The 19,744-nt window shown below is 42.1% G+C and overlaps 1 protein-coding gene across 1 annotated transcript in view; it reads right to left on the bottom strand.

Annotated features, from left to right (window-relative positions):
- Window positions 1-10,054: 10,054 nt before the first annotated feature.
- GLP2R (glucagon like peptide 2 receptor) overlaps window positions 10,055-19,744 on the bottom strand; it is a 36,354-nt gene continuing 26,664 nt past the window's right edge. Inside the window, exons 10-13 of the mRNA XM_075441129.1 lie at window positions 17,033-17,121; window positions 15,292-15,430; window positions 12,549-12,590; window positions 10,055-10,393 (exon numbers count right to left, since the gene is read on the bottom strand). Coding sequence (XP_075297244.1) covers window positions 10,055-10,393; window positions 12,549-12,590; window positions 15,292-15,430; window positions 17,033-17,121 — 609 coding nt within the window. The remainder of the gene's footprint in view (window positions 10,394-12,548; window positions 12,591-15,291; window positions 15,431-17,032; window positions 17,122-19,744) is intronic.

Raw genomic sequence — 19,744 nt, 5'->3', positions numbered from 1 at the left:
AACAGAGAAGCAATCTAATCAGTAGTGTGATTAAATCTATTTATCACAATAAAAATATCTGCTCTGAAAATGAGTCTACAAGTTCTGAACATAGGGTAAACTGCTTCTAGGTGTTTATTTTTAAAATGTAGCAGATAACATTATATCAGGCATAGCTTTTCCACATGTTTTTCTCTTTAAGCAACTTGCTGCCTGGGGAGAAACCCTAGGATTATTTGCCAGTGCCCTTTTGCCCTCCTGCAGTTCAAAGCCATTTCTGCATCTTACAATGCAGTTTTTGGAGTGCAGGTTTCAGTCTTTTACACCAGATGTCAGTGTGCCTCCCTTTTTGCCTTAGAAGGCTTCAGACTAGAATGCCTTTAGAGAACTGCAGTTGTGTCAGTTGAAAACTGCAAGATGTGTTACCGGGACTGGTGGTGATGGACCACGTGCAGGCACAGACCCAGCAGCGCAGAAATCCATCACCTTGGCCACAAATGTGAAAGCCACCTGCTTTTGAAACTCTGGCTTTATTGCCGTCATTGACTCATTCTTGCTCATTGTCAGTCTACAGTCCCTCAATGTATCCCAATTTGGAACGGTACAAGGAAAGAGGAGATGGCAGGAGGTGTCGTGTGATGTGCCATGTGACATATTTCTAAAACTGCATGATTTTCTTTGCGTATGACTTTGACTTATGGGCAGCAGAGGACAACACATCTGTAGCCATATTACATACCTTACTTCAAGCATTACTGCTTAACCCTAACCTAAAACCTGTGATGGGATTTCAGGGAAAAGCCTTGCACTTAAAGCATCCTTCTAGGGCAGAGCTGTGGTGGTGCAGCACAAGATTCCTTGCTCATGGAGTAGGACATAACTTGCAGCTAGAAAGAAGTAATGCTGAACCTTTATACTACAGGGAACTGCAATCTTGGAAGCACCAAAGCACCTAGCATCTTCATCTGCCAGGTGGATGACAGGGTGCCAGGTTTGGAAAGGGATCACGTAATCCTCTAATGGACAGTTCTTTTCCTTGATATCACCCTAGTGGAGTTGCTTTTTCTATGTTCTAGTGTTTTGCATATAGCCATCACAAATAGTAATGTTTCCTGGTGAAAAATGTGCTGAGCAATAGAAGCAGCAAAAGGCAGGGTTGCTCCCTGAGGGCCGAACAAACCAGGAGCTAAGCGACCACAGCTCAGGCAGAGCCCACACTCACCAGGGGCACAGGTCTAAAAAGTGTGGAAAAAGCAGGGTGCTGGTAATGAGTGCACCTACATCCTAAGACAAGGTGAGGTGATGAACCCAGTTCATCCATGGAATTTTGTCAGGAGCAACAGGAGATGAGGCTACAACTAAGATCTGAGGTCCATCCAAGAAGAAAAGCTGGAGACAGCTGCACCTGCACCATGGCTTAGACACCTACAACATAGCTCAGGCCTGAACATAAAAGGTGCTGGTGGAACTATGGGCAGAGAGTGTGGATGAAAGCCCCAGGTCAGGCTGATGATGGCAGGGAAGTCCTCTTGGTACACTTAGGGGCCTGACAGACAGTGATCTGTTGGCTACGGCTGCTAGTTAAATGAAGAAGTTAAACTTGTTCTATGAGCTGAATGGGCTGGAAGTGGTTTTGAACCCTCACCTTTAAAAGCAAAACTGTGTGCAAAGTTGAAGCAATTGGTTTAACTTGGCTCTTACAGTCTTTCCTGGTTTGCTGCACAGGTGCCAGCTACCATTAAATGCAGTGGCAAAATGGCCCACGGAGTGCTGTTTTCTCACCTTACGTTGAACTAACCTCACACACAAGTGATGTTTTGGTAGTCAGGATCTTCTATCTTGAAGCAAAACACAGAAATACTAATGTCACATTTCTTGCTCAAAGAATCTTGCTTGTATAAATGACTGTCTTCATCCTTATACAAATGAAAAAAAATTACAAACATGCACTAGCGAAGTATTTATTGTAGGGACAAACAGTCCAGCCTCACAGGTTAATCCTGCATGCTCTGTTTGCACTGTTTTTTTCACAAGTCCCTGAAAGCAGAGGATGAGAACATCTAGCTCCAATTTTATTTTGACTTCCTGTTTTATAAAGCAGAAAACCAAACACTCAGTCTCCTGGAGCTACACCATAAGTTCTGATCTTTTTATTTACAGAGCTATGATTTTTTTTGTAGGCTTAGCAAATGCTTTAAGATTCTATCGTTTTTCTCTGCTTGTTTGCTCCAAGAGGCTAGGACTCTCTTTTTGTATCAACTGCTTAGTCTTTAAGCTGACTTCTCCAGTGTGGTGACAATCATGGCTCGCTGCTCACAGGTCCAGGCTTCAGGAGCTCTTCCCACCACCCTTTCGCTTTCTGGCAAGTCTATTTAAAAGGGAGAAAGGTTGCTGGATGGCACTGTGGTTAACGTGGAAATGTGGGAGTCAGTCCAGGACACCCTCTTAGCACTGCTCACAGTTCTCAGGAATCTTTCATGTCGGCTCACATTATCATGAAAATCAAATGCGTTACAGTTGTATGCTTAAAAGTATAATTAACTGCCTGGTTGCTGTGGTGCTGACATATATTGAAGGAAAATATGTAGTCAATGCCTTTTTTGTCCTTTGTTGCTTTATGCTTTTCCTTAGTCTTCTCTATTGCTGAAACAAATTCATTTCTTACCTTCCAAGTCTATGAAAAGTAAAAATTGGGGTTAGGTCAGAGGTCCATACAGTCCAGTATCCTGGCACGGGCAGTGACTAATAAGTACAAATTTCTTAGGGAAGGGTGGGAGAAGAACGCTTTGTATGAAATACATTGTGATTCATCCCCGCTTTATACTTTGAGCCCTTGGTGATCCCTGCTCAGGGAGTCTTCCCCAGCAGTGGCAGTGTTGTATTTAAACAGTTCTTGATAGATTGTGTTTTCTCCCATGAGCTGATTTTGGAAGTCTCTTATAAACTTCCCATAACGTTATGCAGCTGCACAGCACAGTGATGTATGATATGAAGCTTCTCCTTCTGCTTTCTACTAATCCGCATATCTCCAGGTTTAAATGTTGTCTTCATTCTTGCATGGGAAGAGAGAGCTACTTGCCTTCTGTAGTCAACCCACAATCTGACAGCTCACTATCGTGTTCCTTCCCTCCTGCCCCAATCATTTGTTGTTCAGAGAGCAGTTCTGATCCCAAAATCCACCTGCTATGTGGCTGATCTAGGTCTGCTCTGTCTTCTCCAAGTACAATGAAGAGAACTAAACAAGGTATTTAAGATGTAGGCCCACTGAGGATAATATAATGCTAAGGGACTATTTATTTCCTAATAAACCACAGCACTTTTTTATTTAAGTTGGTTTTCCTTCTGCCAGTTCCTGTGCTCTGCAATTCCTTGCCTCAGACTTAATAGGAACTTTAGCTAACAACTATAAGAAAATAGCGTTTTGAATTTGCTGCATAGAAATTGTTCTACAATGCTTATAGATGCTGTTATCTAAACAGTAACACTGAAATCTGGAGAAAGATCAGTATCTTCTGAAATTTTAAAAGAAAACAAGTGTAGCCTCTACTGACTTGGTACAGGAAAGAAGGCCTAGAGAAGCAGTTTTGGCACAAGCTAGTAGTAGCAAGGTGGTTACAACAGTAAAGTAAGATACTAAATCGTCTCTACCATCCATGTGGGAAGCTATCAGAGAAGTAACCACTGAAATGTTGAATCTAGGCAATGGCTCCAGCACGATGATGCTCTTATCTGAGTAAATGCTCTGCTCGCAGAGGTACTGTCTCTGCTGGTTTTGGTCTGAACTTTTTTAACTGTCACACCCACCTGTTGCTCATCCAGCAAAGACATCACTCCGCCTTACCCTCTGAGCTACCCTTGGCCACTGGCAATCATTTCTTCACTCTTTCTTCAGGCCCCTCAGTTCCTGCCTTGACCATACACACTCCTCTATCTCATTATTTCATTTCAGAGTCAACCTCTTCACTTCCCACAACTCAGCCTCCAGTAAACGATTCTCCTTTTGACCTCCCTATTTCTTCCTGCCTGCTTTCCAACCATGCCTCACTTTCTGGTCATCCAACGGCATCTTCTCATCTAGCCACCTCTCCAACTACCTCTTCTCCTACCTGAATTGCACGTGCAATTCCTGATGGTTATTCCCTGAGTTCCTTCAGCTGCCCTCTCCCTCGCCACTCTGCACCCTTTCCCTCTAAATGCTGTGTCTGCTATATTATCCTGCAGCACCCATTCTTGTTCCTGGGAGAGTTCAATTCCGTAAATCCTCTCCACGAAACCACTTCTTCATTTCCACCAGACACAGAATCATAGGAAGGTAGAAGTCATCTTGTGTAAAATTTAAACATCCTGAGTCCCAGTCTTCTGCTTGTTGTGTCCATGAAATTCAAATGTGAGTGTGCCTAAACCATATACTGGCAGCTTTGAATGGAAATGCCGTTTACCTCCTGTCACCCCTTAACTCTGGAGACCTGCCAGAGATGGCAGTGTGAAACAAAGGAGGTGGGAAAAAGCTGAAGAATTAGCCCTGGTGCAATTTTTTTTGTTGCTTTCTTTAGTTCTTCTATGTGGTGTTCAGCACCCTCTTTGCTAAGCCTCACTGTCTGCCTGATAAGAAGACTCTGCAGTAGGGCAGACTTCAACCCCAAAGCATTACACAGAGCCAGACCTAAGCACCAGCCTAAACACAAAGGAGGAGAGGAAGCCAGGAGCACCCAGTCAGCCTCATCATCTCTGCTGTTGCTGTGGCCCATGGGGTGTCTCTGGTTAGGGGTATACATCAGGTAAAGTCAGCTCTCCACGTTGAAGCAGGCCCAAACTACCTGCAGCTTGTGCCATTTTCTGGCAATTGTGTTGTCCTCCAGGCAGGGAAACTGTGATACTGTGAGGAGATGACCCATGTGGAACATGGTAAAATCAAAAAGGCTTTTGGCATCTGAGTAGGCAGACATGGTGTGCGGGTCAGACAGGACTGTCCGTTAGCCCCAGCGGGGCTCGGATATACGTGTGGAAGAGGGCAGCCTCTGGGTGAGGGTGAACAGCCCAGGATGGCTGCTCAGCATCTGTAGAGATGCTGCTGGGCTCGAAATCAGAGCTGACGCCAGAGAAGGCAGAGAAACAAGCCGAACAGCAAACAGGAGGAGCAGTGAGAATTTGGCTGTGATGGGAGAAAATAATCGGTACAATGTGATGAACACGATGATACACAAGGAAACTGAACCTTCAGCCCTTTGAGGCCTGGTTGTGTGGCAGCTCCAATTTAATTTCCTGGAGCTAATTGCAATGACACAGTTTACAAGCAGCTGCTTCTCACTGTAGTTCTGTGTAGCTCCAGGAATGACTGCAAAGATACCTAAACACAACATGTCATTCAGTACAGCAGATGGTTTGTGAGACTTGGAATGGCAGGCTGAAGAGAAATAATTTAAAATCCAGAGTTGTAGTTGCTGTGAAAGCTGAAAAACATGTCAGTAAAATATTCTTGATTTACAAAGGAAAAATTACTAACATCAGGAAGAATTTTAAAGATGACAGAATTCCTCTTACTGGGAGCTCATGGAAAAAAGTAAGAAAATTCCTGCAGCAAACAAAAGAAAGAAGCTGTATCCTGAAAGCAAGGACAATTCTGACAAAGCTGAGGCGTGTCTGCAGCCTGCCTAACAACCTGGTACTCTGGCCAAATAGTAAACCAATACAGCAATGGTAGATGGGAATGCTGGGGTAGGTAGGAAGGCAAGAAGTGCTGTGGAAGCCCCAAAGATGGTGACAAATGGTGAACTGAAGACACCACAAGTCCCTAAATGCAGCTTCTGCCACCAGGCTGTTGAGGAAGTGCCAGGAGAGAAGCTTTGACTGTTGCAGTGGGGACTGCCAGCAACATCAGCTGCTGGTGCTACAGGGATATCAGAGGCGTGGACCGAGAGAGAACAGGTTACAAAACACAGATGCAGTCAAGTGGAAGTGGTGTGCTCTGTCGTGCAGGTGAAGAAGCTGGCGTCAGCCTGGAGTGAAGGGATTATGCCCAGGAAGTTGTGGCCTACAGCCTCCTGAGGAGGTATGTCATGGTCTGGCATTTCTCATCCAGCTGCAGCCCTACACACTCAAGATTGTCTTCAATTTCCACTAAAAACTGAGCACTCACAAAGATCAAGACTGCTGAAGAAGATACCTGCCCACTGGTAGGACTTCCCTTCCTCCAGTTCAGGTATCAGGCACTGGTGTATGGGATGTCCAAATTGACCCAGAGGCGCAGCATCACCTTTTTTGTCTCCTGTAGTTGAGGCTGGAGATGTAGTGATACCATTACCATGCCCGACATTGGTCAGTAGCTAAGACAGACATCCTTCCATCCCAACCTCAACATCCCAGAGGGAAGATGACCGTAGTTTAAAAACAAGTTGTTATAGGATAATTTATTTATCTATTTTATTAAAGTTATCTTTTCTGTCTTTAAAAAAGAAAAGTGATTGTTATTGCACTGGAACAAAACAGAACTTCAGTGCTGGAGTGTCTCCCAGACATCCAACCTTTCCAAACGTCCCTTCTTCATAGGATTCAATGAAGTGGCACGTGTGTGACTCTTTGCCTTACTTCTCTTCTATTTGGTGCCTTGGGGAGTGAGCATATCAAACATGACAGAACTAGCACATCTCTCTTAATCTACCAGATTTATTCCATATTTAAAAAAATACAAGCCAGTATTCAAAGGCATAACTGACAGAGAGCTCTCCAGACTGGAGTGTTTATGCTTTACTAGTTGAGCCTAGTTGAGCTAAGGCACACACCCTGGTATGTAGAAGCAGTATATTTGAACAAAGAATGTAAGTACACATTTGTAATTAGCATGGAGTTGACATTTCTGGCCATAGAAGGAGCCATTGTGTCTGGAAGGTTGTGCTTTATGTGTAGCAAAACATAAAAATTTATAGCATGTCTCACAGCAGATTATTAAGAATGCATAAACCTTATTCACACAAATCAGATCAGTTACCACACCGCATCTAATGGGAAAGCTCTGTTCGATGCCACAAGCTATTATGGGCTTGAAATTCAAGTTTTTGTCATACAAGTTTTGATGGAAAGCAAAATCCTTAGCAAAGACAACATCAAAGCTGCAGGAGTCAGGTTTTAGCGTGGGTTGTCTCTGCTGTCCTGAGCATGAATGTCCCACTTTGTCTTACTTCATGGCCTGACTCAGCAGAGACCAAACTTGCCAGGACCATGGGAGAATGGGCTCTCTCCTCAAGAGGGAAGAAGCCTTCAGCTCACACCAGTTTTCCTTGTAAGGCCAAGGCAGTGGAATAAAGGTAATTGATTGATAAAGAGAAAAATCCTGCTACTAGGTCTACACAAGCATAAAACCCGGGGCTAAAATTGACGTTTTTGTTGTCCGATGATTAATCTGTGTGCAAAATGGATAAGTAATTCACATGAACTATCACAAGCAAACACCAATTTGTGTTGACCTGTCTCCTCCACATCTTGTTTCATAAGAGCGAGATGAGATTTCTTGTCCTTTCTCCCAACTGTTTCTGTCTCTCCAGCCTGTGCACTTGTAGGAATCCTGGCAAGTGGTTTGGCTCCTGTCTCACATCCCAGGGACCTGCTGCAGCTTTTTTTAGCTGCTCCTCTGCATGCAGCGTCCCTCCCATGGCCCTGGGGCTCCGCAAAGGGTGGAAGGAAAATCCTGGGAAGATACCTAGCTGCAGACCTTCACCTTCCTAGGAAGACAGTCAGCTATTTTTGGTGACTCTGCTAACATGTTTGGATTGTTGAGTCTGCTGCTGTCTTCCAGACTGCTGAATGTTTTATTTAGAACTGAGGATTTTGTAATATATCTGTAAAGATACATCGTGTGTGTGGCCATCCACATTCAACAACTTCTGTACTTTAGTGATATAATAAATAATGCTATGAAAATTCTTGCTGATTTAGCTACTTAAAAACATACTTTCTGAAGGAATCCATGTGATGATTGTTTTTATCAGGCCTCCAGGGTCTGCTTATATATAAAAAGTTGATTTTTATGAACTAAAAGAGGCAAAAAGACAATACACGTAATAGAGAGGGGGAAATGCACCTAACAAGGACTGCTGCTGACAGCACAGAAAAATTGGTTTCTTGACAATTTGGAATACTTTAAAATGCAATTAAAAAGTAAACTGTTTTAATGAGATACAGTAAAAGCTTACAATTTTCACTTTTTTAGCACCCAAGTGAAACACATTCTAAACCACTTAGAGCTTGTTAATGTCTTAAACAACAGCTTTAGAAGAAATTAGTCTTTTTAAATTGGAGAGGACACAGTCAAAAGATATGCAGTGTCTGGTGCTTGTAATGGGTGGTGGAGAAATCCACTGGAGTAAAATGCTGTGTAAGCAAAGTGCACATTCTGGTAAAAAGCCTTTTAAAACTGTAGATACATTTTTAAATGGATCAAATATTTACATTTTATTAATATTTTACCAAATATACAACCTTGTATTGATTAAATAGGTTAAGTTCTTAACACTGATAGATACATAAAAGAAATGCTTTTTGAAAAGTGCTGGAAATGTGATAGCTCAAATGTGTTTGTGACCTAGTGCTAGTCAATGAATTTATCTGTTCTTTGCAAGAAAACATTGTAAGTGGTAAAATTTGCATGTCTAAACATTTGTAGACGGATAAATAACTTTTAAAAGCATTGGTAAGTTATATAAGCTTCATAAACTTAGGCTGCTCAAACAACACATTGAGGATATAGGCAAGCTATCTGAAAAAAGAAGCATTTGCAGTTGTAGAACTGACAGCAGGAGTCTAAGGCCAAAGCCACCCCATGGAGAGATGCAGAAGCAGAGAAAGCCGAAAGGGCAGTCACAGTGTTGGCACTAGGTGGAGAGAAGATACATGAACAGAACCCATGAGCAACCCTGAAAATTATTTATTTGACAGACAGTGTTTTCACAGTCTCACAGACTCGTTGAGGTTGGAAGGGACCTCTGGAAATCACCTGGTCCAACCTCTCTGCTTGAGCAGGGCCGCCAAGACCCAGTGGCCCAGGATTTGTTTTATTACATTTGCAGGCATTTAGGTTAAAATAGAGTGCTTGCCAGTAAAGTACAGGAAAAATTCATAACAAATGCTACGTAACTAGCTGCAAGCTAGAAAGTTACACATGTGTATGCCTGGGGTATATGTTTAAACTGTAGATAAATTCTGCCTGCTAATCTTTCAGTTGCCTTTTTCTTTTTTCCTTTCAGTATGGCAGTTGGCTCATGTTTGCAAGTTTGGAAACTGGCTAATAGAATATTAACAAACTTCACTGAATTTCTTAGGTCTCTGGGTGAGCTGTATGTGACAACTAAAATTTCATCATGGTTCTTGTTAAATGCTGGAAGAAGGATTTCACAACATTCTTTTGGTGCTGCCACAATGCCATGTCATTATCCATTTTGGGTTTCCTGGCAGGAAGGTGGAAGCAGCACTTACCACTGATCGGTTTTGACCTTTGGGCCGCAGGCAGGGCAAACCCGCTGTAGTATCAAAACGTGTACCTTGTGTCAAAAATATAGTGAAAACAAACACTAGCAAACAAAAATTGTATCAAAACATTTCATTTGAGCACTTCTAAAAGAAAACGTTTTGGTCTTTCATTTCATTATGACATTTCCAGCACTAAACTTTGAGTGAAGATGCTAAAACAGGCAAGCAAAAGTTTGTTTCTTCCCAAGCTTCTCTATTATGTGAGTAGGACGGCAGACAAGCATGGATGAAGCTGCTGGGACACAACGTGTGGCCAGAGTCTACTCGTTTCCAGAATACATCCTGCTCCCCTGTGTGCATCTCTTTCAGCATCAGTTACCTTCCAGACTGCTCAACTCCAAGCATTTTTGATAGAGCAAACCTGTTCTACCCCAGCCATGCAGGTTAGCAACATCCAGATTAACGTTTTTCTCAGAGAAGGAAAACGGAGACATTTGGAACATTGACTGCTTCCTCCTTGCATTGCACATCCCAGAGATCTGTACAGTCTGGAGGTGAGAGAAGGTCTTTCAAAATACTGTGGCTGTTGGCAGGTGCTGTCCTAGTGGACAGCTTTCTAAATCTCACTCTCTTCAAAGACTTCCTCGGTTGTCTCTCCGGTGGTGACTTCTCCTTCGCTGCTGTCTGACATGCTTGCCCGCAGAAGAGACGGGAGAGCATGGCCTGGCTGTGGGCTGAGGTCTATCCTCTGCTTCACTAGCACCTGCTGGAGCTGCATGCCCCAGGGCTCGCTTGCCTCCAGGCACAAGCGGTGTTTGCTGCTGAGGTGCTGGTTTTTTCGTTTCTGTGAACATTTCCTCAGGTATTTTATGTTTTCCCCAAGAAAGCAGAGTTTACAGCCAAAGGGATTTGCCAGCAGGAAGCGGGACCACTGCTTCTGGAGCTCTGCTTTCACCTGGGAAGAGAAGAAAACTGTCCATGGCAAGATCTTGTGACCACCCTGCAGTCCACTAGTTGCTTGCTGTAAAATGAGAGGGACTGTGGAAGTGCTGAGCTTCCTGCTCCTTTGGGGTGCACCTCGCACCTGGCAAGGTCCTTGTAGGGTAGAAATGGACTTGTTCGCTAAGCTAAGCTTAAGAGTCCACCCTCTTCACTCTGACTTGGGAAAGTTTTTCCTAGCCGCTGAATCTCTGGTACATTGTGATCCTAATGCATGTGTGTGGCACTCAAGTGACTTTCATGTTTACAGCCTGATGAAGTGAGGAGGAGGAAAGCCCAAGGGCTGTGGAAATGAGGACCATGCAGCTTTGCCAGAGCGTTGTGCTTGGATATCTGGTTTGTTTTGTTAAAGCTTTTTATCTGGCAGCCCGCCTTAAATCCTCCATGCTGAGCGTCCCGCTGCCTGCATCCCCGGAGCTGGTGCTGCAGATGGAGGGCAGGCTCCAGCGCCACGCAGGGGTGTGGGACATGCCCTTGTTCTAACCAGCAGCCCCTTTGGCCTGAGAGCTCAGCTGAACCAGGAGGTAGAAGGCCAAAAGAGCAACTTTTAACTGTTCATAAGAGATGCTAGAGGTTCTGCGCCCTTCACAAACGTTAGACAAGTCCTCCTGTAATACAGACAAGTGCCAGTTCACTTTTTTATTTAAGTAGTTCCGGAATTGCTCCAGATTTCCTTGTTAAATATTAGGAACATATGGCCTACCTTTTGTATAAAGCCCATCTCATTTGTTTCACTGGTACCTTTAAAAAGGTGTCCAAATTCATGTACCTGTGTCAGTGTAGTGTGTACCATGCCAGCTGGCTGTGCCAGGCTCTTAAGTGCTACTGATGCTGGATACGTGTCTGTTTACTGCAAGTAGTGGAGACTTGCACCCCACCTAAGTATAAGGGAAGTACAGACAGTGAGATTCAACTTAGAAAACATCTAAAATTAAGTGAGATTAATTCCACAGCCTACACAGGATCATTTTCTGAAGTAGCTTGTAGCAAGTCAGTGTGCAGCTGTGATGGTGATGAAGGCACTGGGTTTTATGGGTGGGAGCAGAGCCAGCAGCTCGTTCTCCTTTTCTCTGTTACGCTGCCTCTAAATACTTCATCTAGTTTTGGGCAACCAGTACAAGAACCATGTTGATAAGCTTGAATTAGCAAGAACAGCAGAGATCCGGGCTGGAGCACTTGCCCTGTAAGGAGACGCTGAGTGAATGGGGCTTGTACACGCTGAAGGCCTAAATACTGCCTATGAGGAGATCATGGAGGATGTGGAGCCAGGCACTCTACAGAGGTGTTTGGTAGGGACACAAGAGACAGTGATCACAAATTCAAATAAATCGGGGAAGTTGTAACAGAATATACAGAAAAGATGTTTCCTCCTTAGTACAGTGAAGCACTGGAACAGAGGACCAGAGAGGCGGTGGAACCTCTGTCTCTGGGGAGGGTTTGAAGCTCAGCTGCACAAAACCCCAAGCAACCTGATCTGAATTCAGTCTTCATCCTACATTGGGTAGGAGGTTAGCTTTCTCTGCCGTCATGTCCTTGCATAAGAGCCAAGACTGATCTGCCTAAATCCTGACATGGAGCAAACTGAACCCCTAACTGTCCCTTCAGGAATAGCAGGAGACAACTTTCAGACAAGGAATCCTCTCCCATCAAGTTTGCGGAAGTCCTGAGCAGTGCATACATGAAATTATTTTTTCAATATGTTGCTATCTAAGATACTAAAGCACCCCAAATTTGGTCGCTTCACAGGGGCTTGAGGGATAAACTAAGAGAGGGTTTAGCCTGGTCTAACATGAAGTCTGAGATTCCAGCTGATTAGAGGAGTGGGGTTTAGGTGGCTGACCATAAGCCTCTGCTGGTATTTCAGACTCGCCAGGGTATCCACACCTCCACAGTGCTATAGCCACTCAGGCTTCAGTGGAAATGCTTTGCATTTGGATCCCAAACCTGTGAGATGTCTTGCTGTTGTCTTCATACAAAACAGTTATACCAGTTCAAAAGAATGCACACATGCTCTCAAATAAACAGAGCTAGTCAGTGTGTTCATCCTTCTTGGTGTCATTAATATACTTTACTAATCAACTAAAAACTTTTCTTACAGCATTGTCTCTTACCTCTCCATTAGCGAAGCAATATAAAACTGCTACAAAAAAACCCTGTAAGAGACAGACAGTAAGAGGAAAATGTTAGGGTGTGCAGGAAATACCTGAAGTTTTAGTTTAAACATGACATTATCGTTAAAGCCATAACTATAAACAATGCTTTTTCATTTTCAAAAAGGAAACTAGTTGCCTGTATTTACTTATTATTGAAGTACCCACTAAATTGTTTTCATATGGTGCCTTAGCAAATGTAGGGCACATTTGTTGCAGATGCTGAAGAACAGAGACTATACAACCCAGTCAGATCTTCCATGTTATCTTCATTTTGCCACCGCAGAATTTATTTTTTTTTTTAACTACTGCTGTTCTACTGTGACTGCTGCTATTTCCAAACATGGTAAAACAAAAGAAATGCAGCTTGAGGTCTCATATTATCTATGTGCTTTTTTGAATTTGCAAATAAGACTACTGAGAGGGATCTCATTGATTTTTTTTTGTTAAATTAGTGATATAGTAAGTGATAAGTGCTAGTTTAAGGCTCAGCTGTGTTAAGTGTTTTAAATTGATTTAATTGATTTAAATAAACACCTTTCAAAAAATGTTAAATCCTAAAGATAAAACTTGTTTTAAACCAACCCTGAAATTGCTCTTTGCTTTTTCCATCTCTCAGATCAAAACAGCTTACATGCATGCACCTCAGCCTACCCGTCTGGCACAGATATGCAGATTTGTTACCATTGCTTCAGGAAATGCACTTCTTTTCATATGTCTAAACACATCAGTGACACAACTTCTGATGAAGATAATAAATAGTGTTGACTATTAGTCTCAAGGCAATGTTCATATTACGAGTAAAAACATGTCATAACCTTATTTATAATACAACTGACATCATTCAATTGTTTTCTCACTTGTACTTTTCCAGAAATGTTTCAGTTTTTCTCAGACTAAAGCTTAAAAAGAAATTCACATACACAGCTGTTAGTAACATAAAAATTAACATACTGTTAATTTTCTAGCAATCCTGAAAGGTCTTCTGTTCTATTCACAATGGCAACATGATAAATTACTCATTAAATAGCTGAGTGTTGTATACCAGAAGCCAGTATTTTTTCCTGTGGCTAACAATTTGCAAGCACTAGTGAGCCGACATGTTTAGGTTGCTCCACTTTCTAAAGCAAAGGGGCATCATATCTACAGCAGAATTTAATATAGTGCTCCTTGAAAATGTTTGCGTTAAAACCTCCAGATGAGATCCCAGAGGTAATTGTTTTTCTGTAACAAAACAGTTTAACTGCTTTTTAAAACTACTGAGCAGATTTACAGACTAAACAAATGTAATTGTGTACAGTTTATGTGCTCTTTTGCTAATCCTTTCAGAAATAATGCTGTAGCTAAAAAAGAGAATCTGCAATAAACATTGTCTAAGGTCTTTGGGTATTTTGAAAAGAAGTTTTGCTTCTAAAGTGTGCCATGTAGCCAAGCACGTGCATGTTCCTCTAAAAGGAATGAAGTTTGTGTTTTCTAGCAGGGATGAGCAAGCTATCGTCTATATCAGATTTCTTTGTACAAGCCAGTAAATAAAATTTTCACTTAAAATGATTCTGTGTTTCTTAAAATAGCATCTAGTCACTGCAACCTCTCCAAGTAAGGATATGTCTAACTGAGGAACATGTACTTCAACACCAAGTCCGCAGGCTCTCCTAGGGTGGTGGCTCTGCATGAACTCCCTTATGCCTGCCTGGGCTTTTCGCCCTCAAGCTGTAGTGGAAATTTTTCATTAGAGCCTGAATAACAGTGTCAAAGCACTGATGCTTACATACACCAGAGCACTGGTGCATACATATAGGTTAAAATCAAGAATCACTGTAAATTGGAGGAAAAGTGCAATAATGTGTGGATGACTTCATGTCTCAGGCTGCAGAAGAGGGCAGATGCATATCGAAGTAGTGAGTTAAGGAGTAGTAAGGACTCCCAGCCAGAGATATTCACATGCTTCTCCTCACAGCAAAAGTTTTATCTCTGCTCGTTGTTCTCACAGTATTCAGATCTGCATCTCCTCTCATCAAACTGCCCCAAATGCCATGTAGTCTACATTCAACTCCTTTTGGAAAAAGTCCTAAAAGGTAAGGACTGCTCCACAGGTCCACTGTGTCAGTAAGGTGTCAGTCATGAACTGACTGCCCCAACTACCTAAGCTAAATTGAGGCTGATCCTTGTAACTCCTGGTGCAAAGAGTCTTGACTGGTTTTTGTTTGTACAGTGGCAGGACAACAAGGTCATTGTGGTGTGTTTGAAGTATGTTGGACGTGTACTATGCACGTAAAAAGACGAGTCTGGACTAACTCTCTCCTCAGTATGACTGCAAAGTCAACAGATCATCTGAAAATTTTGATAAAAAAAAGACATCCACTGCTTTTTAGGAATTAACTTACTTGAAACACATATTTGAAGTAGAGCACTTTAATCCTGTTTTTAGAACAGGAGTCTCTGATGAACTGCCACCAATTACCAGAGAACAGAGGACACTGTTACTGAAGATGTCAGACTCCTTTTTTGGACTTTGGGACTACCATATTTTGAATATGCGATTTGTGAATTTTTTATCTTGTGACTGTAATAGTGTATCTAGAGACATTATGGTTTGGAGCATAATATTAAATAAAAATACTGTATATTTGTGATATCTACAGGTGGGCAACATATATGTGTGGATCTATGACCCTAAAAACGGTACTTACAAAACAGTACTTACATGAAATGAGCTCATTGTCAGCTGAATGAAAAGTCTGATATGTCTTGAAAGTCCTTCCACCTGTTCATCGGTGATGAAAGTAAATAAAAATTCATGGATCCCCAACAATGGAATCAGCACAAGTGTAGATCTTGCCAATCTTAAAAAGAAAATGTTTGATTACAGTAGTTTTTCGATATCCTTGCTCCAAAAATAAAAAATTAATCTCCAAAGAAATTATTCCAGAAATATTCCCTCAATTTTCAGACTCTGGAATGGTATTTTTTTTTGTGATATTGAGGACAAATTCCCAGATCTAAATTTTGGAGCACACTATCAGAAAAGGCTGTACAGGAGGGAATCTTGGCTTTGAGTTTAATGTGAAAAGTTAGAGAGAAAAATTTGAACAGGGAAGCCACTATCATCAAACTTATGCTGCTAGGTAACAGAGAAATATTTATACAGCTAAATATGAGTGATCTGTTAACAGGGTTCTTAGACCTTCCTATCACTGCTGAAAACTCTACGCAGCTGTATAGGAAGTTTTTGAGGTACTGTCAGCCGTTGTCTGCTTCTTAAAAAAATGCAACCAGAAGAATTTTTGTGAAAGAGGATCTTCTTTAACAAGTCTGGGAACGTTTTTGCATGGATGAAAGAAGAAATCTCAAAAGAGAGTTCGTTCTGAGGAAGACTTGCAATGTGAGGAATAGTTTGAGTCTTTGAAAGTTTAGCAAAATCATAAACAGTAGAAAAGAAAATATAACACAAAAATTAGGCAATATTAAATACAGGCACTGATGCCTGTGGCTATCATCACAACAATCTTCCTGTAGCAATGTAGAGAATATAGCTGAGATCTTTTGTACCTTAAATATTGAAGGAAAATGGAAATACGCTTCTTGTTAGGGATTTAACACTGGAATTTAATAGGAAGTTAGTGGAATTTCCATCCCACCACTGCCTGCCCAGTCCTGTTAGACAATAAAATAATTCTTCTTAGTAAGGCAGGACTGTAGTAGCAGACAGATTTACAATGCTTTGATTAAAGATACTAAGAACTGGAAAGAACTGGGATGTGGAAAGCAGGTAACGAATCCTCAGGTTTCTACTGATTTAAGGGCAGTTTTCACTGCACCCTTAGCTCCTTGCAGAGCAGCCCGTCCTTGCTGTTCCCACAAAGTGGGAAGATGCTTGTGCAAAGGCCAACTCCAAGACTTTGTGAAAGACATGCTGCACCATTGAGACTCTGGCCAAGAGAGCCCACACCAGGGCCTGCAAGAGTGCAGGTTAAGGATAGTGTTCTCATTTGGGTTTACAAGACCAGGGACATCTTGAGCCAACGGTGTCTGCGTCTGTGAAAAAAGGTAGATCAAAAATGCTAATGTCCCATAAATATTCTACACCTCCTTTTCTTTGGAGAACCTTTTGTCACACTCAAGGAAAAAATGTGTCACAGCAGTAGAGGCCACAGGTGTACAGTGAGGATACCTGAGAGCAGAGATCTTACTGCATTGCAAAGTCCTTGAGAAAATGCTCATAATACTCAGCACACAGGTGCTGACCTGCCTTTACCTTTCAAATAAGAAAATGTTTGTGGAGTCTTTTTCCCCAGATGGCTTTCCTATATCATACTCTGAATACCTGTTACACCTGGTGATAGTAGGTAAATGTATAATCTGCAAGGGCCAACTGGCAACCTTCTGATGTTGTGAGAAAAAAAGGGGGGGGGTAGGCTAGGACTTCTTTGTTATTTATTACATACCTGTATTTGTAGTCATGAAAGCTCATTTGCTGAGCTTTCAGTTTGGAAATCAACATCCTGAGAATTTTTAAGAAGATGCCAAAGTTAACCTTGAAAGAAAATACATATGGGTTACTTACAATAAATGACACTACTCATATAGCTATTTAAACAATTTAAAATTGATATTAAGCACTTGTAAAACCTTTCACAGAATAACCAGAGTGCAGTTGTGGTCAGGTCAGAACAGAAGCAGGTTATTACCACAGCTTCAGCAGGGAGTACAGAGCAGCAGTGACAGATTCTGCTGGTATCAACTCGCTCCAAATGAGGGAGTTAACAGACCTTATATACCTTTAAGTCATACAACTATTCACCAAACCATGACAGGTAAGCAGGATGTGGTAAAAAAGAGCTGTGATTGCAGTTCTTCAGATAAAGAGGCTCTAGACAGCCAGACAAGCAAGCCCTGGGCATTGTTTTATGAATAATTCACTCCTTTGTTAATTAAATTGTGTTCACTCCGTCATGAAAAATTGCAAATATTTCTTTTCTAATGAGGCCTGCAAATGCCTATGAGGTGTTAACTATTTCATTTCCACAAACCAAAAGCCCTATGCAAAGAAGTTATGAAGTTCGCCAAGTTGAGAAACTTAGCATTGCCTTATTCAGCCTGATTTATGTATACGTTATGATACATGATCTTCCAGTACAAAATTGCATTTTAATTTTAAGGCAGAACACTGCTTCTTCATTTCGGGGATGGACAATTATTCGGGACTACTCTTCTTGTCTTCTTTTGATGTGAAGGTGTTACTGCTGGGACCCTAGTTCTTGTTCTGTGTAAAGATTCAAATATTTTTCATGGTGTTCTCCACAAATATGCACAGATTTATCTTTAAAACATCACAGGGTGATAAGTAGATATTATTTCCTTTAAAAATAAAACAAACCTAAAGCATAAATAGACAGAGGTCCAAAGAGCAAGATCTCACCAGCTAGAGGTGCTTTGGTTTGATTTTGCAAAGCAATTAGAATCAACGTTGTCTTACTAAGAGTATCATACTTGTTACTTTAGCTGCAACTGGGAGTGCTCAACCCTTACCCCATCGGCTGTCGGGACATTCAGGAATCAAATACCAGAAGTTCGTAGCCAGTTAAGAAATTTTGCCTGGTATTGTATATGAACTTGGGGACAGAGTTGGAAAACAATTTTCTGAGGCAGCACTGAACTACCTTACCCTCAGGATGATGCTTTTTCCTCATGAAATACCCTCTTGTCTTTCACACATCTCTGTTACTAAAGTGCCTGTCTTGCAGACTGTGCTCTCTTGTTTTATTCTGCAGTAACAGTTCATCTTGTGGGCATCTGTTTAGACAAGTTAAGGGAGATCTAGATGCACACATGTAAGAGAGAGGGTGAGTTACTTTTAAATGGGTGACTCTACTTCGGGTCTTTTCTAACTTTTAGAATTTGACTTCTTTTACTATAATTTTTTGTTATTACAAAAACAAAGATTTCATCATACTCAATAAAGTTCTTCGAAAATAGAGCTAGTGAGCATTTTCCTTCCAAGCTTACTTCTGTCTGAAAAAATATGTTTATTGTGTAAATGGTTTTTCATTATGAACTTCTGCTTTTCACAGAAAACACTTCGTTGAAAATGACTGCCATAAGTTTGAAATATTTTTACTCTCAATGTTTCATAGAAAAGATAGGATTTTCAATAGAACACGAAAGCAAAATCACAAATTACAGAATGGTTAAGGTTGACAGGGGCGTCTGGAGGTTACTTTGTCCAACTGTCCTGCTCAAGCAGGGCTGCCTAGGGCAGTTTTCCCAGGTCCATGTCCAGACGGCGTTTGAATATCTCCAAAGATGGAGACTCCACAACCTCTCCAGGCAACCTGTACCAGTGCTTGGTCACCCTCACAGTGAAAAAGCATTTCCTGACATTCAGAGGAAACATCTTGTTTCAGTTTGTGCCCTTTGCCTCTGGTCCTGTCACTGGGCAGGACTGAAAAGAGCCTGGCTCCATCCTCTTTGCACCCACCCTTGAGGTATTTATCTACCTTGATACGATTCCCCCTAAGTCTTCTCTGCTCCAGGCTGAACACTCCCAACTGTCTCAGCCTTTCTTCATGGGAGAGATACTCGTCTCTTAATCATCCTTGTGGCCCTTTGCTGGTGTCACCCCAGTATGTCCATGTCTCTATTGCACTGGGGAGCCCAGAACTGGATACAGTGCTGTAGGTGTGGCCTCACCAGTGCTGAGCAGAAGGGAAGGATCGCCTCCCTCGACCTGCTGGCAATGCTTTGCCTAAGGCAGCCCAGGATACTAGGTACATTGTTGGCTCATGGTCAACTTGGTGTCTGCCAGGACCCCCAGGTCCTTTTCTGTAAAGCGGCTTTCCAGCTGGGCAGACACCAGCAGATACTGGTGCCTGGGGCTGTACCTCCTCAGCTGCAGGATATTGCACTGCTCCATGTTGAACTTCATGAGGTTACAGTCAGCTCATTTCTCCAGCCTAGAAAGGTCCCTCTGGATGGCAACATGGCCCTCCGGCATCTCAGCCATGCCTTCCAGTTTGATGTCATCTGCAAACTTGCTGAGCATACATTCTGCCCCGTTGTCCAGATCATAAATGAAGAGGTTAAATAGGATCAGACCCAGTACTGGGTACACTGCTAGTTACTGGCCTCCAATTAGACTCCATGGCACCTGCTGGGCC

This window comes from Opisthocomus hoazin, chromosome 21 (assembly GCF_030867145.1).
Source record: "Opisthocomus hoazin isolate bOpiHoa1 chromosome 21, bOpiHoa1.hap1, whole genome shotgun sequence".
Classification (NCBI taxonomy): Eukaryota; Metazoa; Chordata; class Aves; order Opisthocomiformes; family Opisthocomidae; genus Opisthocomus; species Opisthocomus hoazin.
Note: the sequence above shows the minus strand (reverse complement) of the source record. Positions and strands in the feature narration are given on the sequence as shown.